This window comes from Pelecanus crispus, chromosome 11, assembly GCF_030463565.1.
Source record: "Pelecanus crispus isolate bPelCri1 chromosome 11, bPelCri1.pri, whole genome shotgun sequence".
Taxonomy (NCBI): Eukaryota; Metazoa; Chordata; class Aves; order Pelecaniformes; family Pelecanidae; genus Pelecanus; species Pelecanus crispus.
This window is the reverse complement of record NC_134653.1, coordinates 1,765,349-1,780,810: the sequence shown is the minus strand read 5'-3', so window position 1 is coordinate 1,780,810 and position 15,462 is coordinate 1,765,349. Positions and strand designations below refer to the sequence as shown.

The 15,462-nt window shown below is 57.1% G+C and overlaps 1 protein-coding gene across 1 annotated transcript in view; it reads right to left on the bottom strand.

The window, feature by feature from the left end:
- Positions 1-3,341: 3,341 nt before the first annotated feature.
- Positions 3,342-15,462, bottom strand: part of PKD1 (polycystin 1, transient receptor potential channel interacting) — a 95,006-nt gene continuing 82,885 nt past the window's right edge. The window contains exons 31-46 of the mRNA XM_075718225.1: positions 14,784-14,900; positions 14,326-14,375; positions 13,936-14,138; positions 13,282-13,387; positions 12,465-12,583; positions 11,115-11,317; positions 10,574-10,768; positions 9,633-9,772; positions 8,431-8,558; positions 7,889-8,057; positions 6,960-7,085; positions 6,619-6,793; positions 5,683-5,970; positions 5,082-5,216; positions 4,457-4,771; positions 3,342-3,968 (exon numbers count right to left, since the gene is read on the bottom strand). Of these exons, the coding sequence (XP_075574340.1) occupies positions 3,342-3,968; positions 4,457-4,771; positions 5,082-5,216; positions 5,683-5,970; positions 6,619-6,793; positions 6,960-7,085; positions 7,889-8,057; positions 8,431-8,558; positions 9,633-9,772; positions 10,574-10,768; positions 11,115-11,317; positions 12,465-12,583; positions 13,282-13,387; positions 13,936-14,138; positions 14,326-14,375; positions 14,784-14,900 (3,096 nt within the window). The remainder of the gene's footprint in view (positions 3,969-4,456; positions 4,772-5,081; positions 5,217-5,682; positions 5,971-6,618; positions 6,794-6,959; positions 7,086-7,888; positions 8,058-8,430; positions 8,559-9,632; positions 9,773-10,573; positions 10,769-11,114; positions 11,318-12,464; positions 12,584-13,281; positions 13,388-13,935; positions 14,139-14,325; positions 14,376-14,783; positions 14,901-15,462) is intronic.

Genomic DNA, 15,462 nt, shown 5'->3' with positions numbered 1-15,462 from the left:
AGCCCCAGGGCGGACACACCAGAGGGGCCACGAGCTTAGCAGCTGGATGCAACCGACCGCAGCCGTGTGCCACACAGCCCAGGCATCCTGGTGCCTCTCCCAGCTGCTCGTTTTACTGCCTTAGCGGGTTTTGGACGTGGCTTGCAGGCACTCGCACCAGCACGCTACCTGTCACCAAAAAAAAAAAAAAAAGTCACGGGCATCTACCACAGTTGAGGCTGGTGGCTGCACTGCTCGGCTAAGTAAAAGGAACCAAAAAACTACAAGGCCAATAGCGTTAAAGCCAGAGATTTAAAACCAGTTTTAGATACCAGGAGAGTTCTGGGGAAGGCAGAGCTGTTTGTAAAAGGAGTAACAACTCCTGCACAGTGCGCAAAGCCTACCGCCACCAGCACCCGCGCCGGCCCTGGGCTCTGGACCTCACTGCTGGTTCTGCCGGCTCCAGGCACCTGCTGCCTCCAGGCTGGAATCCTTCAGCTCCTGCTGCTGAACGCTGGGCACGTCTCTGTCATCGCCTCTTCCACCTGCCTGGTCCTTCCCAATACGAGAGCTTTGCAGTTACCAGTGTTTGTTTTCTCCCCTCTGTGCTCTACTTCCCTCTGTGCAATCAGCTCCTTCACCAACCTCTATGGTGACCAACCACCATCTCACTAAGTGATCTTAAAGCTACAGCACACTTGCTTTCTCCTGCCCACATCCTTCCGCGACCTTTCCTTCCTATCAGCTGAGTTTGTCAAAGGTAAGCGACACCAGTCCCAAAGCCATCACCAAGAGCACACCCGTGTGCGCAGCCTCCTTCAGTCACCCATAAGGGACGTGGGGCGGTGCCTGGAGCCAGGGAAGCAACGTCAACAGCTGGAATGAAATTTTCTCTAAAAGTATAGAATCCTAGAATTGTTTAGGTTAGAAAAGCCCTTTAAGATCATCCAGTCCAACCATTAACCTAACACTGCCAAGTCCACACTAAACCAATCAAGGGCAGACCAGACTAAACGACATCCCCAAGTGCCACCTCTGCCCATTTTTTGAACACTTCCAGGGATGGGGACTCCCCCACCTCTCTGGGCAGCCTGTTCCAATGCTTGACCACCCTTTCCGTAAAGAAATTTTTCCTAATTTCCAACCTAAACCTCCCCTGGCGCAGCTTGAGCCCATTTCCTCTCGTCCTATCACTAACTACATGGGAGAAGAGCCCAGCACCCCCTCCCTGCCCCCTCCTGTCAGGTTGTATCTAACGCAGCGTGGCAGAAGCGCTGGGAGCCGGATGGGGGACGTGGGAGGGGACGCGGTTAGCGCCGGCAGTGTCTAAGCCCCCTCTCTCTGCCCAGGTCGGTCTCCCCTGCCAGCCCCACCAGAGGCAAGACGCAGGCTAACCCGAGGCGCGCCGCCCGCTCTCGCTGCCCAAGGCTTCCCTCCGAGCCTCGCGCGGTTCCAAAGCAAGGGAGCGGGTTTCGGGGCCCGCACCAACCCGCGCGCTGCGGGGCTTGGCCCAGAGCCAGCCCGGCCCAACCTCAGCTGGGAGGAGAGCACACGCACCACACGCACACCGACACCTCATACTTTATATACACGGGACATTCCCAGGAAGAAGCACTTAATACATCCTTTAAATAACTCTGACAATAGTATTCTGTCTCCTATCTACATGTTTCAAACACGTTACCGATGCTATGAAAATATAGCAAACATACAAAAATATATACATTTAAAAAAAAAAAAAAAAACCCACACGAACAAACCAAACAACAAACCAAAACAAACCACCATATAAATTACTTACAATATACATAACGTGAAATGGTGCCGTGAAGCGAACGCAGGCCCTGGGGAGGCTGCGGCTGCTGCTCGGCACCCCGCGCTGCGAGCAGGGGTGCCCCGCAGCGCAGCCCCGGCACGGCGAGCACAGCCCAGCTGTAGCCCAGCGCCCGGCGAGGCCTGGGAGAGCCGGGGCTGGAAGGAGCCCGACAAACACTCCGCTGGGGCTTCACCTGCCGCCCCCAACGCCTTTGTGCTTCTCGAAGGGAAGACGCTGCCAGGAGGGAGCGGCACGGCTGCCGCGGGCCGGGGCGCGCCGGGGGCTGCGTTCGCTTCATCAGCACTTGCTCATTTCAGTTTATGATTTAAACAAACAAAACAAAACAAAAAAAAATACTGCTTTTGTGATATATTATCCCGTTCTTGTTAGCTCGCATGTGTCATTAGCCGAGGAAAGCATTGTTTAAAGTGCTGGGCAGTACATACGAACAAGTAAACAAAAAAAAAAAAAAATACACATACTTATGTCAATACATTCCTTGGATTAGAAAAGCCAAGCAGCCAGCGGCGCCCGCACCCCGTGGGCCGCGGCGTGAGCGCTGGCGGGCAGGGGTGGGTGGGGGAACCGCAGCGAAGCCAGCACCTTGGCAAACCCCACGCTCGGAGACGGCTGGAAGCAGCCCGAGCTCTGCGCACCCCCGGGGCCGAGCTGCCGCTCACTACCCCCTCCGAGCCTGGCCGGGTAGCAGGGCTGGCAGCTCGCTGCAGCTTGCAATGTCGTTCGTTTTAAATATCAGATTTCTTTAAATACAAATAATAGTACCAATTTCTGGAGGATAAAAGTAGCCAATACTGGAAATTAACTGATCTGGGTGTAGATATCATTTATCTATATATATTTATGCTTAAAAAAAAAAGACGGGTTAAATATCTTCTCGAAACCTGTAGCTTTCCTCCACAGTGTGTCTGGTCAACAAAAATCCAAGACTCAGTTCAAACCTTCAAGGCCTGGGGCTCTCCGCTCCCCCTCTCCATCCGGCACAGCCAGCAGGGAAGGGAGGTGAGCTTGGTACCGGTCACCCTGCGCCAGTCCCCAGTAAAGTGTCCTTGTGACAGTCGCCGTTCGCAGGCTGGTTGCAGATGGGGCCATTTAACAAGAGACAACTTTTTAATACTGCCCTACCCTAACGGGGATTTTTCGGCACGCTGACCGTACCCTGCGCAGCCTTCCCCAGCTGTCCCCGAGGGAAAGGCTCAGCCTTCTCCACCCACCCCTTGGCGCTGGGAACCCCCGTGGGGAGGTCGGCCCGTCCGACGGGTACGCTCCGCTCCGTGGAGGATGGCGGCTGTGCCAGCCCCGTTGCAGGCAGCAGCCCCGTTGCAGGCAGCAGCCCCGTTGCAGGCAGCAGCCCCGTTGCAGGCAGCAGCCCCGTGCGCCCCGGCACCGCCATGGGAGCTTTCAGAAGCGGCAGCTCCTGAGGCTCCAGGTCTGCCCGGCAGGCACAGCCCACCCTTCGCAAACCCCTTCCCGGGCGCTCCCTGCCCCCCGCGGGCGCCGCTCCCCGCGATGCTCAGCACGCTGCCTGTTATTTGACAGTGGGGTGGACCCTGTTCTTGGCCCGGAGCGGCCGTTTCTTCTTCACCGCCGGAGCTACAGCGGCATAGGCTTTGTGCGGGGGCAGCACAGAAGCCGCCACGCTGATGCCTCTGCTAGCTCGAAGGAGCCGGCTGGGCACGGAGCCCCTGCTGCCCGGCGGGGCGGCAGGAGAGTGGGGGGACAGCGGGGCGTCCCGCGGGGGCTGCAGGTCCGTGTCGGAGGAGATCTCGGGTGAGGGCCCCTGCTCCGTGCTGCCTGCACAGTACCTGCTCAGGACATCCTCCGACATCTGCGTGGACCTCCTCCTGGAGCGGCGGCTCTGAGAGCCCTCCAGCTGGTGCTCAATGCGGTACACGTCCTCCGTCACCTGGTTGACCCGGTCAAATTGGGCAAGCAGCATCTCGAAGAGGGAAAGGAGGCGCTGGATCTCAGCGTCCACTTCCAGGCTGTCCCGGGTGCTCAGCACGAGGCTCAGCCCGTCCAGCTGGCTGGAGGAGGTGGAGGCCCTGGAGCTGTCGGAGGCAGCGCTGGGAGTGGGGCCCCGGAAGGACTTGGAGTCACTGGAGTCTCGGGATGGCAGCGGCTCCATCCCTTCGAACCTCACCTTGTGCCGGAACTGGAAGAGAAGAGGGGAGCAGGGGGCAGAGCTATTTCAGGAGCTGGCGAGGGGAAGGCTGCGCTATGGCCCTGTGTCCCGCTCCAAACAGCCCCAGGGCTGCTCCCAGCCGTTCCTGGTGGCCAGGCCGCGGCACGGACCTGGGGACAGATCCCAGATAAAAACACGTGGAACCGTGGGACTGCGAACTGGCAGCAGATGCCCTGACAAGGCCCCGTCACTAACCCAGCTCCTGGGCCTCCAGGAATGGCCACTGCTCCAGCCCTCACCTGCCAGAGGAACCCAACCGTTGGGTTAATGGTTGGAGTGGATGATCTTAAAGGTCTTTTCCAACCTAAATGATTCTGATTCTAACTGTTGAACAGCAGCGGGAAGTAGCCAAAGGCAAAGGAAGGCTAAGGGTGGTGGACGCTGATTCTCTGCAAATGTCTGCAGCCCACTGCCTGCTGCCGGGCCCCGTCTCCACGGCGTCTCCAGGCTGCACTCACCTCCTTGGCTTTGCTGAAGCCCATCCACATTTTCAGCCTGCGCACAAAGAGCTCCACCATCTCGTAGTCCTGGGGCTCGAAGGCGGGGCGGTACAGCTCAAAGTGCATTTCCCGGTAGCTGTAGATAAGCACCACGGTGAACAGCCTCAGCACGATCCACACCTCCAGGATGATGTAGCTGGTGCAGAACAGGTAGTAGAGGCCCGAGGACTCGGGCAGGCAGGGGCGGAGGCTCGCGCTGCCCCGCAGCATGGCGAAGAGCAGCAGGAGGCTGCTGCCGACGCTGCGGAAGGACTCCGAGGAGGAGGAGAAGAGCTGCAAAGGGGACAGTGGAGGCGTAATGAGAAGGGATCAGTGGCAAAACATCCCCTTGACCCCTGATACTCACTACCCCATCTTCAAAAGCATGAGCCCTGCGAAGCAGCCCATGAATTGGCCGTGACAGGGACAGGACTGCAGCGGACAAGAGCACCCTGCGCAGGCTGGGCACCGGAGCACCCAGGGAGCCTGCTGGGCTTTGCTCACAGCTGCGGCGTGGCGAGGGACGAGGGACAACGCGACCCCGGGCAGCCCTTGCTGACAGCCAGCCACTCTGCGAGGTGAGACGGGGACGGCAGGTAGTTACCAGGAAGCCGAGCTGAGCGTAGGCCAGGATGAGGACGGCAAACGCCAGCCCCGCAGAGGTCAGCTCCTTCGCGGACTTCTGAAAGGTTTTCCCAAACATGGACCACTGCCTGACAAAACGCAGCTGCTGGGCAGCCTAGGACCGAGAGAGAGGACGGTGTTACAACATGGGCCCATCGCAGAGGCTGCGGCGAGATCCTTCCAGCCCAGGGAAGGGTCTCTCAAACATCTCTACAAGTCTGATAAATGCGAATTCTGGCAGCGGACATCCTAGTTAAGGGGCTCCTTGCACACAAAATCCTCCCATCAGCCACACTGGGCTGAACTCCCCAAGGGAACCGAGGGCCCAGAGGCTTTAGAGACCCGAAGTGCTACAGCAGAGACGCACAGGGCATCGCTGCCCACCGCCTCTGCCCTGCAGCGGAGTCTGGATGTGGCAGCAGCCCCGTCACATTTGAGCAGGACCACAGTCTCGCGTTTGTTTTTACTTCAGGGCCCTTTGCTACCCCTGCCGTGGGACTGTGCATGCATGACGAGCTGCACAGGGGGACAAAAGCACACGTCCCCGCCCACGTGCTGCTCCCACCCAACCCTCTCCGTACCTGCACGGTCAGGAGGAAGAGGAGGGATGCAGCCAAGGTGCTGAAGACTGTGTTGAGAAAGGCCACCTGGTAGAAGTTGGTGAAACCTTTGCGGTTGTTGAGGTACTTGAGCCACTGCTGGTCAGCAAGGGTGGCTTGGCTGAGGTGCACCACCACGGTGCAAGTGGTGAGGAGGATGAAGACCCACTGGCCGTAGTTGCCCCACAGGGTGAAGTAGGCCCTGCCCTCCTTCTTGATGGAGAGCGACTCGGACACCACGAAGTAGACCACAAACATCATGAGGAAGACCTGGGGGAGGAGTGGAGAGGTTACCAGGGAAGGAGAGGGCAACGCTCGACTGCTGTGCTGCACCGGGGGACCCTGCAGCACCCTGGGACGGCAGAAGCCCCACGCGCTAGGCTGAGTTCTGCCAGCCTACAGCTGGAGCGCGTCCCCGCGTTCTCCCTGGCTCGCTCAGTGCCCCGCTCCCGCCTGCCCTAGCACTGAAGCTCCCCAAACCACGTCCAATGCACTTGCGGCTGGGTGGCAGTGCCCAGGGGAAGAGAGCTCCGCTGACACCAAACCCTAGCCCAAGCAGGGTCTCTGGGGACGTGGCTTAGCTGGCTGATGTCCCCGCTGAGGACAGAAGAAAAGCCTCAAGTTTCCACAGCGACAGGCATGAGTTCAAGGAAGCAAAAAGGCTGAGACAAGACCAACAAATGCTGCCAGACTGGAGGAATCCCCTTCCCCTCAGTGGTGCCAGGGGTGTTTTCTGTGTGCTATCCAGGCCTAGAAACAGAGTGGTGACAGGCATGGGGACAAGTGGCCTCAGGCAGCAGAGCTTTAGTCCACAGCGACCAACGCTGCCCTTCTAGGAGCCCGGGCAATGGGTCCCCAGAGCCCTCAGTGCAGTGACCAAGAGGGAAGAGGACCGTGGAGGGGAAGTAACACACTGACCATCATGAGAAGCTGCAGCGTGACACCCCCGCTGAGCCGCAGCAGCGGGAAGGGGCTGATGGTGACAGCGGCGATGGCCTGGCCGGCCCCCAGGAACTCCAGCTGGAGGGTGATGGCAGCGTGCAGGTCCACGCTGGGGTTATACTGCATGAGCTCCACAAAGACTGCCCGGCTCCTGTGAGGGGAGAAGAGCAGCTCAGGGCACTGGGACATCACCAACTCTGGGCTTTGGTGCCACCATTTTGTAGGATCATAGATCCTCTACCCCTGTGACACTCCAGCAGCACCCCTTAAAGACCTGGGTGACAGTAGAAGATTTCCTTCACCCCTGCCACACTTACATGTTGTCGATCCAAGTGTGCTCCTGAAGGAAATTCAGCTGAGCCCTGCTTTCCTCTAGTGAAGCCCCCAGCTCCTGGATGTAACCGCTGCTATCGTAGAAAGAGATGTAACCCCAGTACCAGACCCTGCAGAGGAAGAGGAGCCACAGGGTGAGAGCTGAAGGACAGAGCAGCCGCTGGTATGCTCTCCTATGCGGCGGGCCAGGAGCAAGTGTGCAAATGCAGGCCCTGACCCCTACACTGCATAGCCAAGGAAAACAGCTGCCTCCTTATTTATTTCACAAAACAAATTACAGAAGTGCATTGATCCATCTCAGTGTTCCCAACCTCAGAACAGCCCCAAGCCCTGTGGTGCCCCAGACTTCAATGAATCACAGAATTGTTTAGGTTGGAAAAAGCCTTTAAGATCATCGAGTCCAACCGTTAACCTAGCACTAAGTAATGAAGGAGCATCCAGGAACAAACTAGAGCAGAACCGAACATCAATTTAATGTCCAGTCTGCCGGTAAAGGCCAATCTCCCATAAGCCACTGTAAAATAAAGCTAGTGCTGCTCTGCGGTCTCTGTGGGCGGCCGGGTTACCTTGTTCTGCAGCTTGACTCTGCCTTTGAAGCTGGGGAGTTGAACCCTCTGCCCTGAGAACAGCACTACGCTGCCGTTCAGACAGCTCGAGGTGACAGGCACATCTCCAGGGAAGTCGAGGGAGCAACAGCTACATGCCTCCCACCATTCACGCTGCCAGCGTGGACATGCTCAGGGAAGGCCTTCGGCATTTCTGTGTTCATTTGCGCTTTGCCGGGCTCAGGGGCTGCAGTTGGCCTCGCTGAGGCGAGGGCTGGGAACCCCCCTGGGCACCGAATCAACTGTAAAGATGCAGCATCTGCGGCAGATGGAGCAGGGGTGTAGGTGCAGGCTGGGCAGCTCCTTACCCCGTCAGGTCGGGTGGCGAGTAGGACCACGCAGCCGTCACGTTCACGGCCGCCCTTTCCCAGCCAGCTGCGTAGTCAGCAGTAGAAAAGCTGTGCGAGTCGGTGCAGTTTGTGCTGGCAGCCATGCCCACGCTGTGGAGGACGTCCTGGGCACTGCGCTGGCACTCGGCTGGAATGAGACCAACGCTGTCACCCCGTGGGGAGCCCAACGCAGCCAAACAGCGCTGGGGCACGCAGCCAAGCTTTCACACTTAGCATCGCCCTTCTTCCCAAGCCCCCTCCACCTCCACGTCCTCAGTCACACCCCCAGAAATCCTCAGCCTCCCTCTTTAGTGTAAATCCCCATGATCGATTGCCCCAGTTCATCTGCAGGAGCAGAACCAGAGGCACGCCAATATACACGCTGCAAGGAAAAACCTGCCTCCGTAACCTCTGCCTTGCTTCATTCAGCCCCAGCTGCACCCAGACCTGGCCATTTCACCCCTCCGGGAACGTCACCACCCACCCCGTGACAGCAGAGCCACGCGCCCATGCCCACTGACCTTCCTGCAGCCTGAGCTGGCGCAGCCGGGCCGTCCCCAGCGTGGTGCTGGAGCTCTCCTGACCCGTCCGGTTGTTGTAGAGGTAAGGGAGGAAGACCTGCGACATCCAGACCCAGAACTGATCTGACCTGCAACGGGGAAAAGGCGTGAGAGGCAGAGCTCCTGGGGCAGCTCTGCTGGGGCAATCTCTGCGTGTCTCACCCACGACCATCTGCGTTTCATCTGGAGCGGGGGACTGAGTTTTGGAGAGCTAACCTGGGCTGCTCCCCGCCCTGGCTAGCGGGCAGAGGCAGCATTTCCACCCATTCCAAGAGCTGGGCTGGGCTTGGGTCAGGAAAATGGTTATTTGACATGCAAGACCAAAAGGTGATTGAATCCGCTTGACACCTGGATGAGGATCAGACCAGCGGGTCTGTGGCAGCACGGTGGAAAAGAGATGATATTTAGGACCAGATTCTGCTCTGCTCTCCCCCTTTACACCACTTTCACCCCAGAAACTCCACCGAGTTCACTGGAATCGTTCCTGATTCATATTGTGGTGGATCTGTGACTTTGTGTGGCATGGACAAGCCACGTCTATTTGCACAGAAGAATCAAGGGGTCTTGATTAAGACTTAATCCCAGACAGCCGTTCCGATGTCAGCCTGGGGTCCCGGAGTTTGCAGCGATGTGGAAACTCAGCTGGGAAAATTTAATCTAGTTAAACCATATGCACAGAGCAAGGAAGGGAAGGACGCTGTATTTATACGAGATGTTATTTTTGGTTCTCATGACCCTGTTTATGGCTAAACCTTACAGTCGTAAACTTGGAGACAGAGCAAACTTGTGTCCTTTTGACCAGATACAGAAAGATAAACATTTGTAATTCACAGAGTCCCTTCCCATTGAGGAAATAATTAAGATTCAAAAAAATTAAAGCTCTCGACCCCCACAGTTCCCTCTGTTCTCCAGGGGAGAAGCAGAACCACAGGGACAAAAAGGGACCTGCTCAGTGCCACGCCGTGCTCATGTGCCAGTGCCCAGCTCCGCAGAGGCACCAGCGCTCCCCGTAGAGTCGGGAACCTCCGATGGGAGCGACTGCGTAGCACGAGCCCAACAGCCAGCCCCAGCCTGCTCCCCGACTCCTCACTGCAGCCCCGCGCAGCTTCTCTGATACAGAGCAACATCTTGCTCCTCCCCATCCCCAGGGACTTCGCAGTTACCTCTTGATGTGGAGGAATTCGTTGCTGCCCAACTGCTGCTTGATGGAGCTCTGCAAAAGGAAGGCCCTGCTGTTGCGGGAGGCATCTCCGTAGTTGGTGAGCAGGATCACCAGCAAGAACATCATGTAGATGAGGAAATTCTGGCAAGCAGAGAGTAGAGAGGGATTGCACCCAAGCACGGGAGGGGGTTGGTTCCCAATCCTGCAGCAAATCAGTGCTTTCCACTGATTGCTGACTGCTATGCAGCAGGATCAGGACCCAGAGCATGCTGCTCTTTCTTCTTCCATATGGGAAGCAGCTTAAAATGAAAGCCAGACCACAGGCTCATAACAATATTCTTTGTTCAAAACGGCCAGCCTGGCACCACATGTTTCAGTTGATACGCGTTGCACAACCTCCCCATACGAGCTCCTATATGCTGGCAGCTCGGCTTATACGACAGTTATGGGGGTTTCCATCCTTTAAAGGGAAAATCACTCAGTTAAAAATAACTTGACTCTGTTAGAGCAGCTGTGTATTCCCAGCACAAGTGTGGAGGATTAGTACTGAATGAGCTACAAAGAAATCGAAACTTCTGCTCCTAGATGGGAAGTCATGTGTTTCACAAGACTCATCTAATGAATTTTCTTGTGCAACTTGAAACTCAGCACTGCAAACCTTGCCCTAACCTCAAACACCTGAGTTATGGAGTCAAACACGCCAGCCGCTCCAAATCAACCCCCTTACGGTTCTGCTTTTCAGCCACCTCAGAGCTTCATAGAGAAGGTGAACGTCACTGCCAGCCTTTTACAGAGGGGGGAAAACTGAAGCAGAAACTGGAGGCGTGCACCTACTAGCTCAGGGGATCACAGCTGGATTCAGAGGACCCCCACAAGGATGTATCTCAGCTCCCAGAGCCAGCACTCTGCCCTAGGCACCACAGGCATCGGGAGATGTCTTACCTTCAGCATCCTGTGGAGCAGTTTGACCTTCCTGGCCTCCTCCTTGGCCTGGAAAAGGGCAAAGCCCTGCGGAGGTCGGACTTTGCTGATCTTCTCAGAAACATGCTCAACAAACGGATGCTCTACCAAGGTATCATCTTCCTCTGGGTGCAAGCGCTTGGCAACCAGTGAGAAATAGAGGGCTTCCAGCAGAACCTGCGGAGACAGCAGTGTCGTGAGCCTGCGGAGAGAGCTGCGCCACCAGCACCGCCATGGGCAGCAGCTCCCGTGGGCCTTTCGGCACAGACAGCGAGCACGGCACAGCTGCTGAGCGCTGCCTTGGAGCAGCTGGGCGACCTCTCAAACAAACTGCCACCAGCCCTGCCTCTCCTACTGCTGCTGGTGCGCACATCCTTCCCCCCCGCAGGGATACGAACATGGGAGGGAGTATTCAATCCAGGAGGTGTCCAGTATGACTTGATTAGTATCTGGACAAGATGTTAATTACAGCTAATACATACACATGTAGAGATATGTGCTTGCGTGCTCATGTTATCCTTACCTTCAGGGGCTCCCAGACCAAGAAGGATGCCAGAAAGCTGAATATCCCTGAGATGAGCCACATGAGGGCAACACTGGAGGAAAAGCCCACCCCGATCCACACAGAGACCCCCGTGGAGGTGGCGAAGAGGAGGAGACTGATACCATGAGCCAGATAGGAGCACCAGGGCGGCAGCAAGCGCTTCCTGAATGTTTGGTCTGCAACTGGAAGGAGGGAGGAAAAACCAAGTATAAATATTACTGCAAAAGGGTCCCAATGGGCACAGGAAGGGCTGAGCACACCACTTATCCCAGCAGAGAACTTGCCACCACTGCTGGGTGAGTTTGGAGGGACTATCCCAGACATCTCCCGCTAAGCAGCAACACGGACAGCACATTAAAACGCAGCCAGCCTGAGAAGAGCAGCCTCCCATCTGCACACAACAGGGTGGGCAGGAGGAGGAGAGGGGACCCTGATTTGGGTAGTGGGATGGGTTCCCGACCACCTCTCAGAGCCCTTGGCCATTGGGCATGCCCAGTGGGGCTGGAGGTGCTGCTGTCAAACCCACGAAAAGCCACGCAGATTTGTTGCTCTGGCTGCCTTCAGACTGCCAAGCCACCCCGCCCCAGGGCTCGCTCGGCGCAGCTTCTTTCATCCACCCATCCAAATCAATGGCTGCATAAAGATACTGCAACCATTCATCAACCAAGACAAAATGATGGATTTTTAACGGACCCAAGAGGATCGCTGCTGTGTCCAATTTTCCATGCCGCAGCCTGCCCCAGGGAGGCTGTGCCTCGGGAAGCCAAGAGCTCACGCTAAGAGAACTGATGCTGAGCTTCTCCGCAGGGCACCCGGGCTCTTATCACCCCCCAGACCTTGCGGGGCCTGACAGCTTGCTCCCTGCCGTGCGCAGGCCCAGCTGGCCGGCTGTCGTGTTGCATGACCCAGTAGGGAGCGTCCCTTCTCTTCTTTGTTTGTTGATTTGGACTTTCCTTGCCATTTGACTCCCTTTCCCCTCTGGTTATGCACAGAGACTCTCACTCTGTCATGCTGGATGGATGAAGGGACTGATGGCTGCAGAGGGTGCGGAGAGCAGAGTAACTGGGGAAGCAGTGAACAGAGCTTCCCTAGGGTGCATGGTAGGGACTGTCACAGCACAAGTGGGAGCCTGAATCGTAAGCCCTGGGCTGCAAGAGAAGCTGGTGGGAAATAGCAAATATATCCCAAGCAGGGGAGCAGCCTTTCCTAAGGCTCCTTTTCTGGTTACCCACCTGTGGCTCCCAAGCGCTGCTGTGTGCGACGGCCCCTCTTCCCGCACATCCCCACCCTCCCTGCCCCGATGCTGGCACAGCCCCGCAGCCCTGGTACCTGTCCACGTCGACTTGGCTGATCTGCTCACTTCTCTGGGAGGAGCTGCCATGCTCTGGCCTTTGTCGTTCAGCTTCTGCATCACGACAGTCTCCACCTTCTCCCCGAACACGCTGGACCTGCCAAGGCAAAGGGGTGGTCCTGGTGAGCCACGCTACCGCTGGCCCTGCGGGAAGCAGGCTGGCACCAAGATGGGCTGAACTCCAGCGCTAACAGCAGTGCAGCAGCCCCAGAGCAGTTAGAAGCACTTCCTTCTCGAGCAGCGGGCCCAGGCTGCCGAGGCACGCAAGCACTCCGCTCGGCGTCTCGTGGAGGAAGGCTGAAAGTCTTTCCCCTCCCTTGATCTGCCACTTCGCACTGGCTACCCAGCGGCGAGCTGCCAGCCCGGCTGGGTGGTGGTCACGGTCCCAAAGCAGGGTGCTCTGGGCACGGTAACACAACAGAGATTCAAACCCCCCTCTCCCTCCCATCAGTGCCACGAAGCGAGCCCGCGTCCCAGCACTTTGTCAGCAGTCCACAAAGCTCTGGAGACACATCTTCAGCTGGGGCTTTAAGGGGATATTCCAGGTGGCTCCTGGAAGGACAACAGTGCCCTCCTGGAGCTCTGGCTGTGGGGGCTGCAGGAATCACGGCCAGCACAAACACAGTGACTTGCGACAAGGCTGACCCAGGCATTTGCAGCACCACAAAGGCCAGCTTGGCTCAGGTCACTGCAGCTGGGTGCCACCAGCCGCTGCGGAGCTGGGTGGGAGGGCGAGGGACAGGAGGCACTGGCTCAGCTGCCTTGCGTGGGGGACTCTGCTCCCTGGGTACTTACAGGCCTGAGATCAGATCTGTTTCAGCCCTCATGTACGGCCCTAGGTCCTGGGAGTGGGAGATGCCGCTAGCTCCATCTGCCAGGATCTGCCGGATCAGATCCTCATCTGGGGAAAGACAGAGCGCAAACAGCATTGGCAGCAGCACAGCACACAGTGCCGCACCGGCGTGGCTCTGCACCACTCCGGCTCAGCCACATTTGTGGAGCTGGGCAGGAGGAGGGCCTGGGTGAGGTTCTTCTCTGTGGGACAGCCCTCCTCCCTGTCTTCTAGCTCCTAGGAGGCCAAGTTCTTCTCCTTCTCCAGCCATTTACAGAGTTCAGAGACACACTGTGGCCTTGCAACCAGTGAAGCTGGTTGCTTGCAACATTCAGATCCCATGGGAACACATCTCTCCAGTCTGCTGGCAGTACAGTGACCACTCACTTCAGATTGATCCACATCAGGATTTCTGCTTTCCCAGACTGAAATCCCCATTAAGAAAATACGACCCTCTTCCTCTGCCCTTCAAATTGAAGCCAGTGGTGATGGCAGCAGGCTCTGCAATTCTGCCTTCTCCAGAGCTGAGCCAGGACTCCTAGGGACCAGACTGCTTCTCCTGCATTTCCCTGGGGCATTCAAACCCTGGCACAGAGCAACGCTACTCACGCACCCACCTGAGGCAGAGAAATATCGAGGCTGTCCCTGGTGAACGCCAAGCGACAAGCTGTCCTCCTCAGTGGCCAGTGGGGCCTCGAGTCCAAGGTGGCGGCTGGCCCGGCCTCTCTTCAGCTTCTGGATGGTGTTGCCCATGATGGAGGGGTCGCTGAGGAGGTCCGGCCAGCTGAGCAGGGCCTCGCTGGAGGGCCACCGCACGAGGCTGCGGAAAAACAGAGGAATGGGTGCAATCAGGAAGGTGTGGGGAATGGGAAGCATGAGAAAAGCAGCTGTGCTAGTGTGTAGAACTGTCCAGAAGGGGAACAGCTGTGGGAGCACAAACCCCAGTCTATCAAAGCAGAAAAACTGCACTAAACTCCTTCTTGCTCTGTCTGCAGAAATCTACTTACCTTTTGGAGTCCTCCAAGAACAGATCTGTTTTGGTTTGCTCAGAGAAGGCCTGTGGAGGAAGCAGAGACATTTCAGGCACAAGACATTGGTTTGTGCCTGGTTAAAACAGCAAGTTGTTAACATCAGGGGTCACTGGAAACCTGGAGCCTGAGCTGCTATTAGCCCTGGGTCCACACCTCCAGGAGCCTGCTCTCCTCCAGGAGATAATGCCCAGATCCATGCTCGCAGACACAGAGCAGCAGCTGGAGACAGCTTGTGCTCAGTACCCGGGACTGGCCTTAGGCAGAGATGCAGGTGAGAGATGAAGGGCTGTGGCTCTCCCCCACCGCCGGTATTTGCCAGAGGCACTTGAGGGCGTCAGTTCTTGCACAGAGAGCTGTGGGTGGACACTGTGTCCATGCAGGGGAACACGCAGACCCATGCAGCCTGTCCAACTTTTGGGTGTGAAGCAGCTTACCTCTGCCCGGAGCCCAGGGAAGGCAGGAAAGGAGCTGTCGAGGATTGAGGAGTCCAGGTAGTTGTCGATCTCCAAGGACTGCTGGTCTGAGTGAGTCAGGGTGTGGTTGATGGAGACCTGCAGGAGACAGGAAGGCTTGAGCAGAAAAGGGAGGGATGGAGGTGAGAATGTCACGGTGGCTCAGAGCCCTGCTGCTCTGTGGTTCCCATCAGCTCACTGCTGTGCTGAGGAGCTCCACGCTTGTGCAGGCAGGGCTGGGGGATCACACGCATGTCCTCCACTGCCTCCCAGGCACTTTGGGCACTTGCACCCACATGTACCACAGCCCAGGGCCATCTAGGGTCCCAGGTACAAATTCCCAGGAAGCTACATGAGCTTGCAGCCTCCTGCAAAGCAGGGAGTGCTTACAGGAACTAGAAATATCAGACACATTTGCTGCTCATCAGTCACTGAGCAGCTGGCTGAAGTACTTAATGGGGCTGCTAATTGTGTCTAACTAGTCATTAAATCCCCAGCTAATCCTTTCACAGCTGCCTACCCACAGCTCTGCGCAGACAGCTGAATTTGTACCCAGGGTAGGCATTTCATTAGCAATGCTCCATTGAGCATCTCTCAAGGTCCTGCCAATGCAGCAAAGGGTCATACCTTTGAACGGCATTTGGGTACCTATCACCTACCG